Source organism: Peromyscus eremicus, chromosome 14, assembly GCF_949786415.1.
Source record: "Peromyscus eremicus chromosome 14, PerEre_H2_v1, whole genome shotgun sequence".
Taxonomy (NCBI): domain Eukaryota; kingdom Metazoa; phylum Chordata; class Mammalia; order Rodentia; family Cricetidae; genus Peromyscus; species Peromyscus eremicus.
The window spans coordinates 83306394-83319629 of record NC_081430.1 but is presented as its reverse complement, the minus strand read 5'-3'; the positions used below and the strand labels follow the sequence as shown (position 1 = coordinate 83319629).

General features: G+C 43.2%; 1 protein-coding gene across 4 annotated transcripts in view; it reads left to right on the top strand.

The window, feature by feature from the left end:
- Positions 1-13236, top strand: part of Mlh3 (mutL homolog 3) — a 37468-nt gene that overhangs the window by 9660 nt on the left and 14572 nt on the right. For all 4 annotated transcript variants that reach the window (XM_059280049.1, XM_059280050.1, XM_059280048.1 and 1 more), the window contains 3 exons: positions 713-817; positions 2866-2935; positions 11032-11103. In XM_059280049.1, the coding sequence (XP_059136032.1) occupies positions 713-817; positions 2866-2935; positions 11032-11103 (247 nt within the window). The remainder of the gene's footprint in view (positions 1-712; positions 818-2865; positions 2936-11031; positions 11104-13236) is intronic.

Below are 13236 nucleotides of genomic sequence, written 5' to 3'. Positions count from 1 at the left end.
AGTATATGAATTTGTAATTATGAGTGGAAAGTAGGCAGATTTCTAGATGATTTACTTGGAAATTAGTGTTTAATGTAGAGAGGATAAGTCATCATTTTGGAAATTTCAAGAATTTTGTATTAAACCTGTATATTCAGTGTGAAGAGTGAATGTATTTATCCTGTCTTCCAGGGTAGTAACAGTAGGTGTTAACCATTCCAGAAAGTATCATTTCGTCTGCAGGAGCAGTTCCGGCTGTCCTGGCAATGTTCTCTGATGCCTTGTCACAGCATGTACTGAGTATGTTAATGAGTGTGGGTATCAGACAAGCATTTGCCTGCTGATTCTTCACTTAAGAAGACGCCTTTAAGGACTTAGTCATGAAGCGTAGACAGATTGTTCTGAAATACGGCTGGGTTTTGTCGGTGTTTATAAAAGAATTGTTAATTTAGACAGCTTACTCTTAGAGCCTCTTGGATCTATAGGTTTCCTACATTCATCCCGTTTCCAGTAGGATATATGGAAATACTTGTTTGGTTGTGGTTTTATTTTTTGCAGTGCTGGGAATTGAAACTAGGACCTTGCATATGCTGGGCAGTACTCTACCATGGACCCATATATTCCAAGCCCTCCCCCCCCCCAAATGAGTATTTTAAAGGACTTTGAAATCATTGGTAAAACAGTTCCACAGACATTAAAACTTAAATTATGCTTTTACTGGGTCTCTTTCTAGGTTGCTGTTGATGTCAGCAGTGGCCAGGCAGAGAGCTTAGCAGTTAAAATTCACAATGTACTATATCCCTATCGCTTCACCAAAGAAATGATTCATTCAATGCAGGTAAAAGCAACATTGAAATCCATGTAATGTTTAAACTAGACTAACTTTCGTGAAATTGGATTTTTTTTTTTTAATGAGAGAAACTGTATTAGTCAAGGCATGTTGTATTAGGCTTCTCTAGAGGAACAGAATTGATTGAATGATAGATTTATTGGAACGGTGTACAGGCCGTGGTCCAGCTAGTCCAACATTGGCTGTCTACCAACGGAAGGTCCAAGAATCCAGTGGTTGTTCAGTCCACCAGGCTGGATGTCTCAGCTGGTCTTCAGTTTGCACAGGAATCCCGAAGAAGTAGGCTCTAATGCCCGTGAAGGAATGGACTTGCCATCAAGAGTGAGGGTGAGCTGGAAAAGAGAGCAAGCTTCCTTCTTCCATGTCCTTTATAAAGGTTGCCAGCAGGAGCTGGGGCCCAGACTAAAGGTAGATCTTCACGCCTCAAAAGACCTGGATTAAAGGTGTCTCTTCTCACCTCAAAAAGTCTGAATTAAAAGTGGGTCTTCCCACTTTAAATAATTTAATTAAGAAAAAGAATCCCTTACAGGTATACGAGCCTCTTCGGTTTTAGTGAATTCCAGATGTAGTCAAGTTGACAACCAAATATAGCTATTACACATGTGTTTCTTTGTTTTCAATCTGACTGGAATCTTAAAATAATAATAATATTGTTATTATTGTTATCATTATTATTATTGGGTTTTTTTGTTTGTTTGTTTTTTGTTTTTGAGACAGGGTTTCTCTGTGTAGCCCTGGCTGTCCTGGAACTTACTCTATAGGCCAGGCTGGCTTCAAACTCACAGAGATCCACCTGCCTCTGCCTCTCAAGTGCTGATATTAAAGGTGTACACCACCACGGCACTGCTGGAAACTTGAACTTTAATCATCAGAAAAAAAATGCAGATTAATTTCAGTAGCAAAGGAAAATATCCTTAACTGTGTGTTCGAGCAGGTTTTCAGGGAATGAGTTATGGTTCAGGCTGATAATGCCAAGGACTTTTAACATTTCTGCAGAGAATTATATTTGGATTTTATATTTTATAACTATATGACAAATGCCAACAAATTACTTATAAATCAGCATTGTCTTTAACTGTGCAGAAAGACTCACTTTTAAGTGACCCTCTCTGTGTGAGGCTGCAGAGGTTAAGGAAGCTGTGACTGGGAAGTTCCTTAACAAAAGGGACAGCCCTGTCTCTTGTGCTTTTCTGCTGTGTCCTCTGTACACCGCTGTGGCTGTCCTAGTCGCCTAGCCCGCGGCTTTGGAAACAGACTAGACCGTAAGGCAGTGCCAAGGAGACAGCTACCAGGGCTTGACCTGGGCTCAGAGCAGGGAAGGGTCATCCAGAGAGACCTCTGGGAGCTGGGCCTGCAGAGAGGAGACCCACAGTCTGAGCTGTTGGGGGCCTCTGCTGCTGCCTTAGACTAGCTCTTCCAAAAGGCTTTTCACGGTTGAGAATTTGTACGTTAGGTGATGCATGATGCCACACACCTTTAATCCCAGTGCTTGGGAGGCAGAGACAGGAGGATCTCTGTGTGATGGAGGCCAGCCTGGTTTACATGGAGTTCCAAGTCAAGCAGGGCCACACATTGAGACCGTGTCTTGAAAAAGATAAATAAATGGTTTTAGTTGTATTCATTAGCAGTCTCTGGTCATATGTGTTGCCGAGAGTGTCTCTGCTGGAAACATTGCAGAAGTACTCTGGCGTCACCAGCTCGCTTCCCTTCCTGCCCTCAACCCGGCCCCTCACCCGTCCTTTTATCCTACCCCAGGACTGCCTCACAGTCAGCAGCACCTTACTCGGTGTTTGAAGACAAGTCTTGCTTGTGTTGATGGGGGTGAGCTCACATCTGTGCCGGAGAGCACACGTGGAGGTCCGATCCCTCTCCATGTGAATCCCAAAGATGAAACTCACCTGTGGAGCCATCCAGCTGGCTCCTCGCTGGGTCTTGACTGTGGGTGTTAGCATGTAAAGTGTTCTCCTAGCTCTTTATGCAGCTAAGCCTTTGCTAACTTTTGTTAGTCTCATGTTATTTATCTAAATGAATGGCAGGTTCTCCAGCAAGTGGATAACAAGTTTATCGCCTGTTTAATGAGCACGAAAATGGAAGAGAATGGCGCAGGTAAGCATCAGGTCGGGTTTGCTCTAGGTAGTAAGCCGTCTGGGGCTCCAATAATCGTCTTCTACAGTGTTTGGAGGATGGCAACTTGTGTGGGGTCAACAGCTTGAACTTGTTGTGATTTCAGTGGCTTCAAGACTCTGAAACAAGTCTTAAAGCCCATGAACTCTAAGTGTGTTGACACACATACACATCAATAAGATGCAGAGCAAATTTTGGTCTTTGGAGATGTAGCCCAGGATCACCTCATATTCATGGTATCCCAATGCCTCAGCCTGACTGCTGGGATTACAGGCCTACACCACACCACACCACACCCGGTTCATTCAACTATTAATGGTAGTCACCTCAGAAATGAGAATGAAGGTGGGCGTTTACTCCCTTAAAATATCTTACGTTGTAGACTTTTTAATGGCGTGTGTGTGTGTGTGTGTGTGTGTGTGTGACACGTGGAGGCCAGAGGTGACTTGAGGTGCCTTCCACTAGTACTTCCCACCCTACTTTTTGAGACAAGGTTTCTTGTAAACCTGGGGCCCACTGTTTCGGCTAGACTGGCTGTCCAGCAATACCCCTGCCTCATCTGCCCGTCTCGGCCTCCTCCATTGTTGCAGCTCCAGGTGTGGGCCGCCACACCCCGGGTTTATGTCGATGCGAGGCATCTCACATCTTCCTGCCTGCACAGCAGGTACTTATTTTACCACTGAGCTCCCCAGCCTCCCCCTTCAGTGACTGTATGTATACACAGGTGCTCACCTGTACAGATGGAAATTAAAGCATAACCTTGGGTGTCATGTTCAGGAATGCCATCCATCTCCTTTTTTGAGGGGGTGGGCGGTTTCAAGACAGGGTTTCCTCTGTGTAGTTTTGGTGCCTTTCCTGGATCTCTCTCTGTAGACCAGGCTGGCCTCAAATTCACAAAGATCTGCCTGCCTCTGCCTCCCGAGTGCTGGGATTAAAGGCGTGCACCACCACCGCCCGGCCATCCATCTCTTTGAGACAGGAGATCACCAGTTAGGCTAGACCGGCTGGCCAGTGAGCCCCAGGGATCTTCTGGTCTCTGCCTCTCCCGTTTTGAGATCACAAGTGTGCACCAGGTATTTTGACTTGGATTCCAAGGATCTTACTCAAGTCCTTGTGTTTGCGTGGCCCGTGCGGTCTTCATTGACCCATCCCTCCAGCTCCTTTTCATCAACAGTGTTGTCATCCACAGTAGTAAGTTTATGGACGTTTATACAATGTGTTCTGCTAGGTTTGTCAAGAGTTACTCAGAATCAGGAGGCTGCAGAGATGGCTCAGTGGTTAAGAGCACTGGCTGCTCTTCCAGAGGACCTAGGTTACATTCTCAGCATCTATATAGTGGCTTACAGCTGCCTGTAACTCAAGTTCTAGGGCATCTGACTCCCTCTCCTGGCCTCCTCAAGCACCAGGCATGCGTGTGGTGCACAGATGTATAGTCAGGCAAAACACTCATAGAGTTTTTAAAAAATTATACAGAACCAGGTAGTAACTTGCTTTACTAAGACAATAGTTCCTACATAAATCCCTCAACAAATTTCGTTTGAATGCTTATTGTTTGCTAGGGACTGTACCAGGCCCTCAGGGTACAATGATAGGAAAAAGCTGATGTGTTAGAAAAATAGATTATCATACAAACACATAAAATTTTAATGTAGCTCTTATGGAGAAATAGAAGATGGTGTAAGAAGTGATCCTGGGAGATTTGATTTTGTCAGGGAGGTCGGCAGACGGTTCTTGGTAAAATGAGTCTGAAGTCTGAACATGTCAAATGAGACAGTGAGGAAGTAACTTGTCATTTCCTGTCAGGTGGCAGCAGGCTAGGAAGCATGGAGATGGAGCTGGGGAGGAAGTAGTGGCCAGGTCTTACGTGTCTGTCTGTCATGCTTTGCTCTGTCCCAACACCGGCTGGACACAATTGGATGTTTCCTATTCCTTGTCTTTGGGATGCTGTGTGTCATATCCTGTTGTGTTGTTGAAGGACCTCTCTAGTTGCAGTTTGGAGAATGGACTGAGTTGGGCTGGAGTGCTGGGAACTCCACAGAGACAGTTAAGAAGAAGATGGCAGCATCTGAGAAAGAGTGGTTACCTGGGAGCGTGGTGGGCTAAGGAGTGTGAAAGCACCGGGGCCTGGGTGTGGCGTCCTGTGCACATAACCCAGTACTCAAGACCAAGGCAGGAGGACCGGCACTGGTGCAAGGCTAGATAGTGTAGCCTGGGCTACCTCAAATGAAACAGAACAATGTGGAGGGAAAGTCGACAGGGCCTGGTGATGGACTGTTTTGGGAGAGGAATATCAAAGGTAACTCCTTGTTTTCTGACCTCCATGTCCAAGTGGATGATGTTGCAAGACCAGATTAGAGGTGGAGCAGGTTGGGAGGCTAAAAATCACAAGTTTAATCTAAATTCTCTTTGAAATGTTCAAGAGGAGACGGCAGGAATGTGTTTGGCTGGTGCAAGTGTGGACTAGAGTGTTCTGACTTGGTGATGATAAATTTGAGTTGTCAGCATAAAGGTGGTTTGGGGTGGTGTAAGCTTTATCACCTAGAAATGTGAAGAGTGAGGAGAAGCCCTGAATCCAACATGTAACAGCTGAGTAGAAAGCAGACCAGCAGAAGAGGCGAAGGAATCGCCAGAGGAACGGAGAAAATGGAAGGTTGTTGTAGCCAGGACCTCACACCAGCTGCTGCTCTGTTGTTTGCTAAGGGGAGGCCTGTTCAGTGTTGTGACAGGGGAGACTTTGGCACCCAGAGCTGTCTGGAAGAGCTGGGGCACAGGCCATTACTGCTCCTGGGGACTGTAAGCAAAGACTCAGAAATATGAGACCTGGGAGGGCACGACCAGCAGAGAGGGAGGAGACTTTTTTGGATGAGAATTTTGAGCACAGTTACAGTTGTCTGCCTGTGTCTGTGGACTTGTGTCACTTAGTTTGAGTTACCCACAGTCAACTAAGGTCAGAATATTATGTGGAAAATTCCAGAAATAAGCAACTGGTAAATCTTAAGTTTCACACTGCTCTATGAGTAATATGACGCAATCTCGTATCATCTCACTGTGGTCCACCCAAGCTGCAAATTACTCCAGTGTATCCATGCTGTGTACCTTAGCTGCGCATCGCTCAGTAGCTGCATACATTACCAAATTAACTGTACAGTATTACATTGTTTATGTCAAAGAAACCTTATTATATTTAATAATGACACCAAGTACAATAGAAGTGATATTAGCAGTTTTAGTTCAGCACATTGTTATTGTTAGTGTATTTATCTATTGTTTATTTATTTTTACAGTGCTGGGCATGCTACACAAGAACTTTATCACTGAGCCATACCCCCCCAGCCCTGTTCTATTTTACTACTAATTATTGTGAATTTCTTACTGTACCTAACTTATAAGTTCAACTTTATCATAGGTTTATAGATTTAGAAAAAAACAGGCTTCGTTCAGGGGTTGGTACAGGAGTTGGTTATCTCCTTCTACCAGGTGGGTCCTGGGGATTGAACTCAGGTCTTTCAGGCTTGACAACAATCTCAACCAGTGGTACCCAAAATGGGTGTAAGCACAAAATCAGTCTATCTTCAAAGAAATAAAGTGACCACTAGTTAAACTTCTCTTGAGGGTTTATATCTATTTTAGATTTGCTACCAAAGAGTATTGTTCATATTCTTTTCAGACGCAAAACCAGAGCCAGGCATCGTGGTGCATGCCTTTAACCCCAGCACTCGGGAGGCAGAGGCAGGCAGAGCTCTGAGTTTGAAGTCATCCTGGTCTACAGAGGTCCAGGACAGCCAGGGCTGCCCTGAGAAACCCTGTCTCAAAAAACAAACAAAAGCAGAAGCAAACCAGAATGCGAGTGCTCTTGAGGCTGAGGATGTGGCTTGGTTGGTAGAGCACTCTCCATGGATGAAACCCCGGGTTCAGTTCCCCAGCACTGCATAAAACTGAGCATAGTGATTCCTCAGCTAAATAGCATGTTCAAGGCCAGCCTGGGCTATATGAGTCCCTGTCAAAAACACAGTTTAATCCATTCCTCTGAACCAAATTGAGTATTTTTATTACTAGTCATAAATATGTAACCTATTCCTTAATTGACTTATTTTTATTTTGATATTTGCTTGCTTGTTTTTTTTGTTTTTTGTTTTGGTTTGGTTTGGTTTGGTTTTTTGAGACAGGGTTTTTCTGTTTAGCCCTGGCTGTCATGGAACTCACTCTGTAGACCAGGCTGGCCTTGAACTAAGGTACATAGAGATCCACCTGCTTCTGCCTTCCTAGTGCTGAGATTAAAGGCGTGTGCCACCACCGCCTGGCTTTGTTTTTTGTTTTTAAGGCAGGTTCTTATAGTATAGCCCTGGTTGGCTTGGAACTCTCTCTATAGACTAGGCTGTATTTGAACTCAGAGAAACTTGTTCCTCCTGAATGCCAGGGTGAAAGACATGTGCCATGACAGCTTGATATTGACATATTTTTATTGGACACATACATTATTGTTTTCAATTATAGTGAAACTAATGTCGTATGTTGGCATTTTAGGTTGTGTATTTCTGCCTACCCTAGGATACATTTGTTCAGTTACGATATTCTAAAGAATAAATTTATTCTATAAATATCAAGTACCTATTATGTAAAATTCTATTTTATGTGCTAAGAATATAACATGAAAATATCTGTTCTCACAGAACTTCTATTCTGTTCAGTTGGAATATCAAAACATGGCTTTCATGTGAATAAATTGTCTTCTGTATTCTGCTTCCTTCAAGAAACGAAAAGTTCATAAGCATCATATAGACAAGGGAAAGATAAGTCCTTCTTCCAGTCAGTACAGGTTGGATTTCCTAGTGCTCCTGAATTTGGTGATTTGTGTTGGTCATTAAAGCCACTCCCTTGCAGGGGATGGTTTATTCCGTTGTTTTGCCTAGTGCCAGATGTTCAGTGTTCATCAGAAACAGCTGCCACTCTTCCTAGCCTCAAAGAAAGCTAGTAGTCAAGCTGGAGGACACTCCTGTGTTATGCCTGCTGTCAAGTCTGCTTTGGGGCCTAGGGAGGCTCAGTAAAGTGTTTGCCTCACAAGCTACAGAACCTGAGGTCAAGGGCAGAAAAGCTCTAGGGTGTGTGTGCAACCAAAATACATTGTGGAAGTACATGAAATTCTCAAAGAATGATAAAAACTTTGAAGATACTATGTTAGAATACAGGTAAGGAAATAAGGAAACAAAAATCCTAAATCCACATCCTTTGTCTATTCTTCAATTTTAAATAATTCTAATATGTGTCATAAAAAATTTTAAAACATATTTAAAGAGAACAAATTAAAACAAAGTATATGACACATTTTTATGTAGATGCCATGATAAAATACTTTCCTTTGTTTCTAACCTAAAAAAATTAGTATAGGCCAGGCGGTGGTGGCACACTCCTTTAATCCCAACACTCGGGAGGCAGAGGCAGGAGGATCTCTGTGAGTTCGAGGCCAGTCTGGTCTACAAAGCAAGTTCCAGGACAGCCAGGACTCTGTTACACAGAGAAACCCTGTCTGGAAAAACCAGAAAAAAAATGAGTATAGTAAATTAATTAATTAAAAAAGCTGGATGTGCTGGCTTGCGCTTAAAATCCCAGTGCTGGAGAGGCACGAAGACAGGTGGGTCCCTGGGGCACACAGGCCAGCGAGACAAGTCCTTGGCGAGCTCCAAGCTGGGAGAGACCCTTCTCAGAAAGGAACCACACCTGAGATTGCCCTGGGCTTGTACACACCCAGGATAAAAAGAAAGTCTGTTGGGGGTGGGGGGTGGGGGTGTTGCTTAATTGGCAGAATGCTTACACATCGGGCAGGAGGATGAGAAGTTCAATGTCACCTTCAACTACATAGGAAGTCTGCAGCCAGCCTGCGCTACCGTGAACCTTGTCTCAGAAATAAAAAGTGAATTGTCTGTTTCCTTTTTCTTTAAATCTTAGGCTCTTGTGCTGTGAGTCTGATAGTATCTCCCTAGTTTCATTTCTGTAGCTCTGATAAAATACCCTGACAAAAAGCAATTTAGGGAAGGAAGAGTTTGATTCAGCTCAGGATCCAGACCGCATTCTCTCTCTGCAGAGGTCAGGCAGGGATGAAGAAGCTGGTCACGTCACACCGTAGTCTAGAGAAGAGAGGTGAGTGCAGGCTTGAGTCTCTTGCTTGGCTTTGTGTGCTCTTTCCGTTCAGGCCACAAACCCGGGGCATGGTGCCTCAGACTTTTAGGCAACTTAATCAAAACTGTCATCTGTATACATGCCCCCAGGCAGCCTGTTCTGATAGTGTTCTCTGTGATTTCCATTGTGTCAGGTGGCAGTAAAACTGTCACTGTATCATAGAAAATTGTTTCATCTTTTAATAGAAATAGGAAAAAGACATTTTCTGTTTTGATCAAATTCAAGAGAAGAGCTTTTGATTCAATATGATTAATGGCAATAAGCTTCAATCTATTGGTCAAAAATAATGCAAATGCAGCTTGTCAAAGGTATAATAATGTCATGGAGAATTGTCTTGTCCCTGAAATTTCCCTGTAGGTTTGACTCCAAATCCTTTGTTCTCTTGCTTGTACTTGAAAGTCTGAAGCCCTGCTCTTAAAAGTGAGGCCTGTAGAGGGTGAGAGATGGTTCAGTGGTTAGTTAACAAGCCGCACAGCTGCTCAAGAATTCTGTCTCCAACACCCTCGTCAGGTGGCTCACAGCTGTCCATGGCTCCACTTCCAGGGGAATCCAACATGTGTGGTTTCTGTGAACACCTGCACTCATGTGTACAAATGTGCACCCGCTCCTACACAGACACACAACTACACATAATCAAAAATATTTTTAATTAAAATTTTTATTTTATTTTACTTAAAAGCTTTATATGTATGAATGTCTTCCCTCCATGTATGCATGTGCATTATATGTGTGCAGTACATGTGGATACCAAGAAGAAGGCCTCAATTGCTGGAATTGGTTATGAACAATTACAGTTATGAGCTCCAATGGAAGTGCTAGAAACCAAACCCAGGTCTTCTGGACAAGAAACAAGTGTTCTTAACTGCTGAGACATCTTTCCAGCTCCCATAAAAAAATTTTTAAAGTGGGGCCAGTACACAGGATCATCTAGGAGTCAGTTAGAATTGCAGAAGCCTGGGCCCCACTATTGACCTCTTGACCAGATTCTTCGTCTGAATCTGTTTCCAGGTGACAGATTCACCCAGGAGAGCTTAGGGAAGCAAGCTATAACTGCAGCCTGTGAGTAGACACAGTGAGGGTCTGTTTCTCTGCAGCCAGGGAGGTCATGGTCTTTACATCCTTACATGGTCAGGAAAAAGCAACAGAAGGCTTCCTGACACAGCCACAGCACATGCAGTCGTCAGTGTCCATAAATAAAGTTTTATTGGGATGAAGCTGTAGTGGCAGAGATTGTGGCTGCTTTGCTCAGAATGAATGGATGTGCCGTCATGACAGAATCCATGTGGCCTAAAAAGCATAAAATATTTCCTTTCTGCCTCTTGGTAAAAAAACAAAAACAAAAAACGTCCTGGCCTCTGATCTAAAGTGTTTAAGCCTGCTCTTCTTGAGTTAGGAATGGCTAGCAAATCAAGATCCATTGAGTATAATGTATACAGTGCATTATCTAATAATTCTTCATTACAGTAAAGTTGAATTAATAAAGCCAAGCCTGTATTGAATAATTTTAAAATTTTAACCTTCTTTTCTAAATGAAATATTGATGAGTTAAAGAGTTTTTCACCAGGGATGGATTTGTTAATTTGTTGATAATTTCAAGTTTTTTTTAAATATAAATAATAATTGAGTTGGGTGTGGTGGAGCATAACTTTAGTCCCAGTACTTGGGAAGCAGAGGCAGGTGGGTCTCTGTGAGTTCAAGGCCTGATCTATAGAGCAAGTTCCAGACCAGTTAGGGCTGTATAGCAAGACCCAGTCTCAAAAAATAAAAAAGTACAATTGTATCGACTCAGTATATCTTATATTTATGTCATTAAATGGGTTGAATAAACCTTACTCTCCCTCCTTATTTTATGATTCTTTTAATCTCAAGATTGGAAACTCCAGTAATTGTGGATGGTTTTGCAGGTGGAAACCTTCTAGTCTTGGTGGATCAGCACGCTGCCCATGAGCGAGTTCGTTTGGAGCAGCTTATTACTGGTAAGCCTTGTCTGCAACTGGAGATTCCAGACTCCCAGTGCAGTTAATACACCTAGAAGAGTTTCCTTGCTGTGCTTGTGAGGAAGGATGCATTGTGTGTTTGAAAAATTAGGCTGACGTCATCCAGTCTGAAAACCAATGAAAGACTGCAGATAGTTTGCTTTGCCAATTCAAACACGTGGGTCTGACCGACTTGGTCAAAGGCGTATTTCCTATGTATTTATTCTCCACCCAGACCTGCAGAAGAACTGAGCTAGTTTGCTATGACACCCAGCACAGAGGTATGCTCTCCAATGCCTGTTCACTCTCACTGAGTCTTCCTCACAATTCACAAAGTCCTTTAATACTTTTATTATAAAATCTCGTTTATTTGGGTGCCGGTAATGTGATCAAATGGACCTAATTCTAAAAGGTGCAAAAGGAAATATAACAAAGCATCCTTTATACCCTGGTCTTTCATTTCGTCTTATTTCTCTTCTCATGGGTAGCTAGTATCAGTACTATTGAAATGTATCTTTCCAAAGTGTCTGTGCTGTTTGTTTGGTTTGGTTTGGTTTTGGTTTTTGGAGACAGGGTTTCTCTAGGTCGATGTTTCATGAACTGGAATGGCAATAATGTCACTGCCATTTTCTTTGCCCTTATAAAGTGAAGACCCCCCCCCCAAAAAAATAAACCCAAAAAAACCCTAGGTGTATTTTGTCAGGTGATGCTGGTATATGCCTTTAATCCCAGCACTCGGGAGACAGAGGCAGGTGGGTCTCTGTGAGTTCGAGGCCAGCCTGGTCTACAGAGTGAGTTCAGGACATCCAGAGCTGTTACACAGGGAAACCCTGTCTCGAAAAACAAAAAAAATGAAAGCCCAAGAATTTGGAAAGATACAGTCAAAACAATGGTAGAGAAATTACTTACTTTGAGTAAGGATTTAAATTTTGAGCTCCCCTTACTCATTTGGTGGGTGAAACACTGGTTTGAGAAACGTGTGGGCTGTGGCTCTGGTCAGGAATTTCGCAGCAGCAGGAGGGTAGTTGGCAAGTCTCGTTTGTCAGCAAATCAAGCATTATGTTCAGTTCTCTGAATAGCAAGCTGACGTTTGCTGCTGCAGGGTCTAGATTTTGTGGTAATTTTGCACAAACCCATCTTCATGGCAAGCACACGTTAAGCTGGTGGAGACCCTTTACACTGAGCTCTCAACTTTAGATCTTGGAGTTACAGACAGTTATTAGCTGCCATGTGGGTTCTGGGAATTGAACCCAGGTCCTCTGGAAGTGCTCTTAACTGCTGAGCCATCTCTCCAGCCCCAAGCTCTTGGCTTTAAGAAGGCTGATGACCACAAGAAATGAACTGGCTGTGCAAAATCGTGAGATTTTGCATAAAAAAATTGTCAGAAGAAGAAAGGGAGATCAAGAGGCTTGCTCTTTCCATGGCTTACCCAAGACCATAACAGTTATTAAAGCTGTTGGCTGTGGTGGGGAACAGTTAGGGGTTGTGGCAAAGAATCCCAGGCTAAGGATGTCATCAAAGAAAACTTGAAATGCAAGAAGTGAACAAATAAAAACTTGAGCTCATTAAAAATGAACTTACGGGTCACTGAGATAGCTTAGCTGGCAAACACTTGCCATGCAAGCCTGACAACCTGAGTTCAGTCCCGTCACCCACATAAAAGTACAAGGAGAGAAGTGACTCCCCAGAATTGTCCTCTAATCTCGATGTGTGGGCCGTGGCTTGTGTGTAGCCCCTTACTGTTCACCCACATCACACACCACACACATACACAATAATAAGTAATATGGACTGGAGAGAGCTCAGAAGTTAAAAGCACTGGCTGCTCTAACAGAGGATCCAGGTTTAATTCCTAGCACCAACATGGCAGCTCACAACTGTCTGTAACTCCAGTTCCACAGGTTCTGATGCCCTCTCCTGGCCTCTGTAGGCACCAGGCACACATATGGTGCATAGACATACATGTGGACAAAACACCCATACACATAAAAATTTTTAAATTAAATAGTGATACATTTTTTTAATTCCCACCTAAACTAATTTGCTCTATAGGGCCTGCACCATTTGAGAATAATACTGGCAAATTCTTTTCAAAGACTGAGAAACCTTTCTGAAGGAACCAAGAAACCCTCT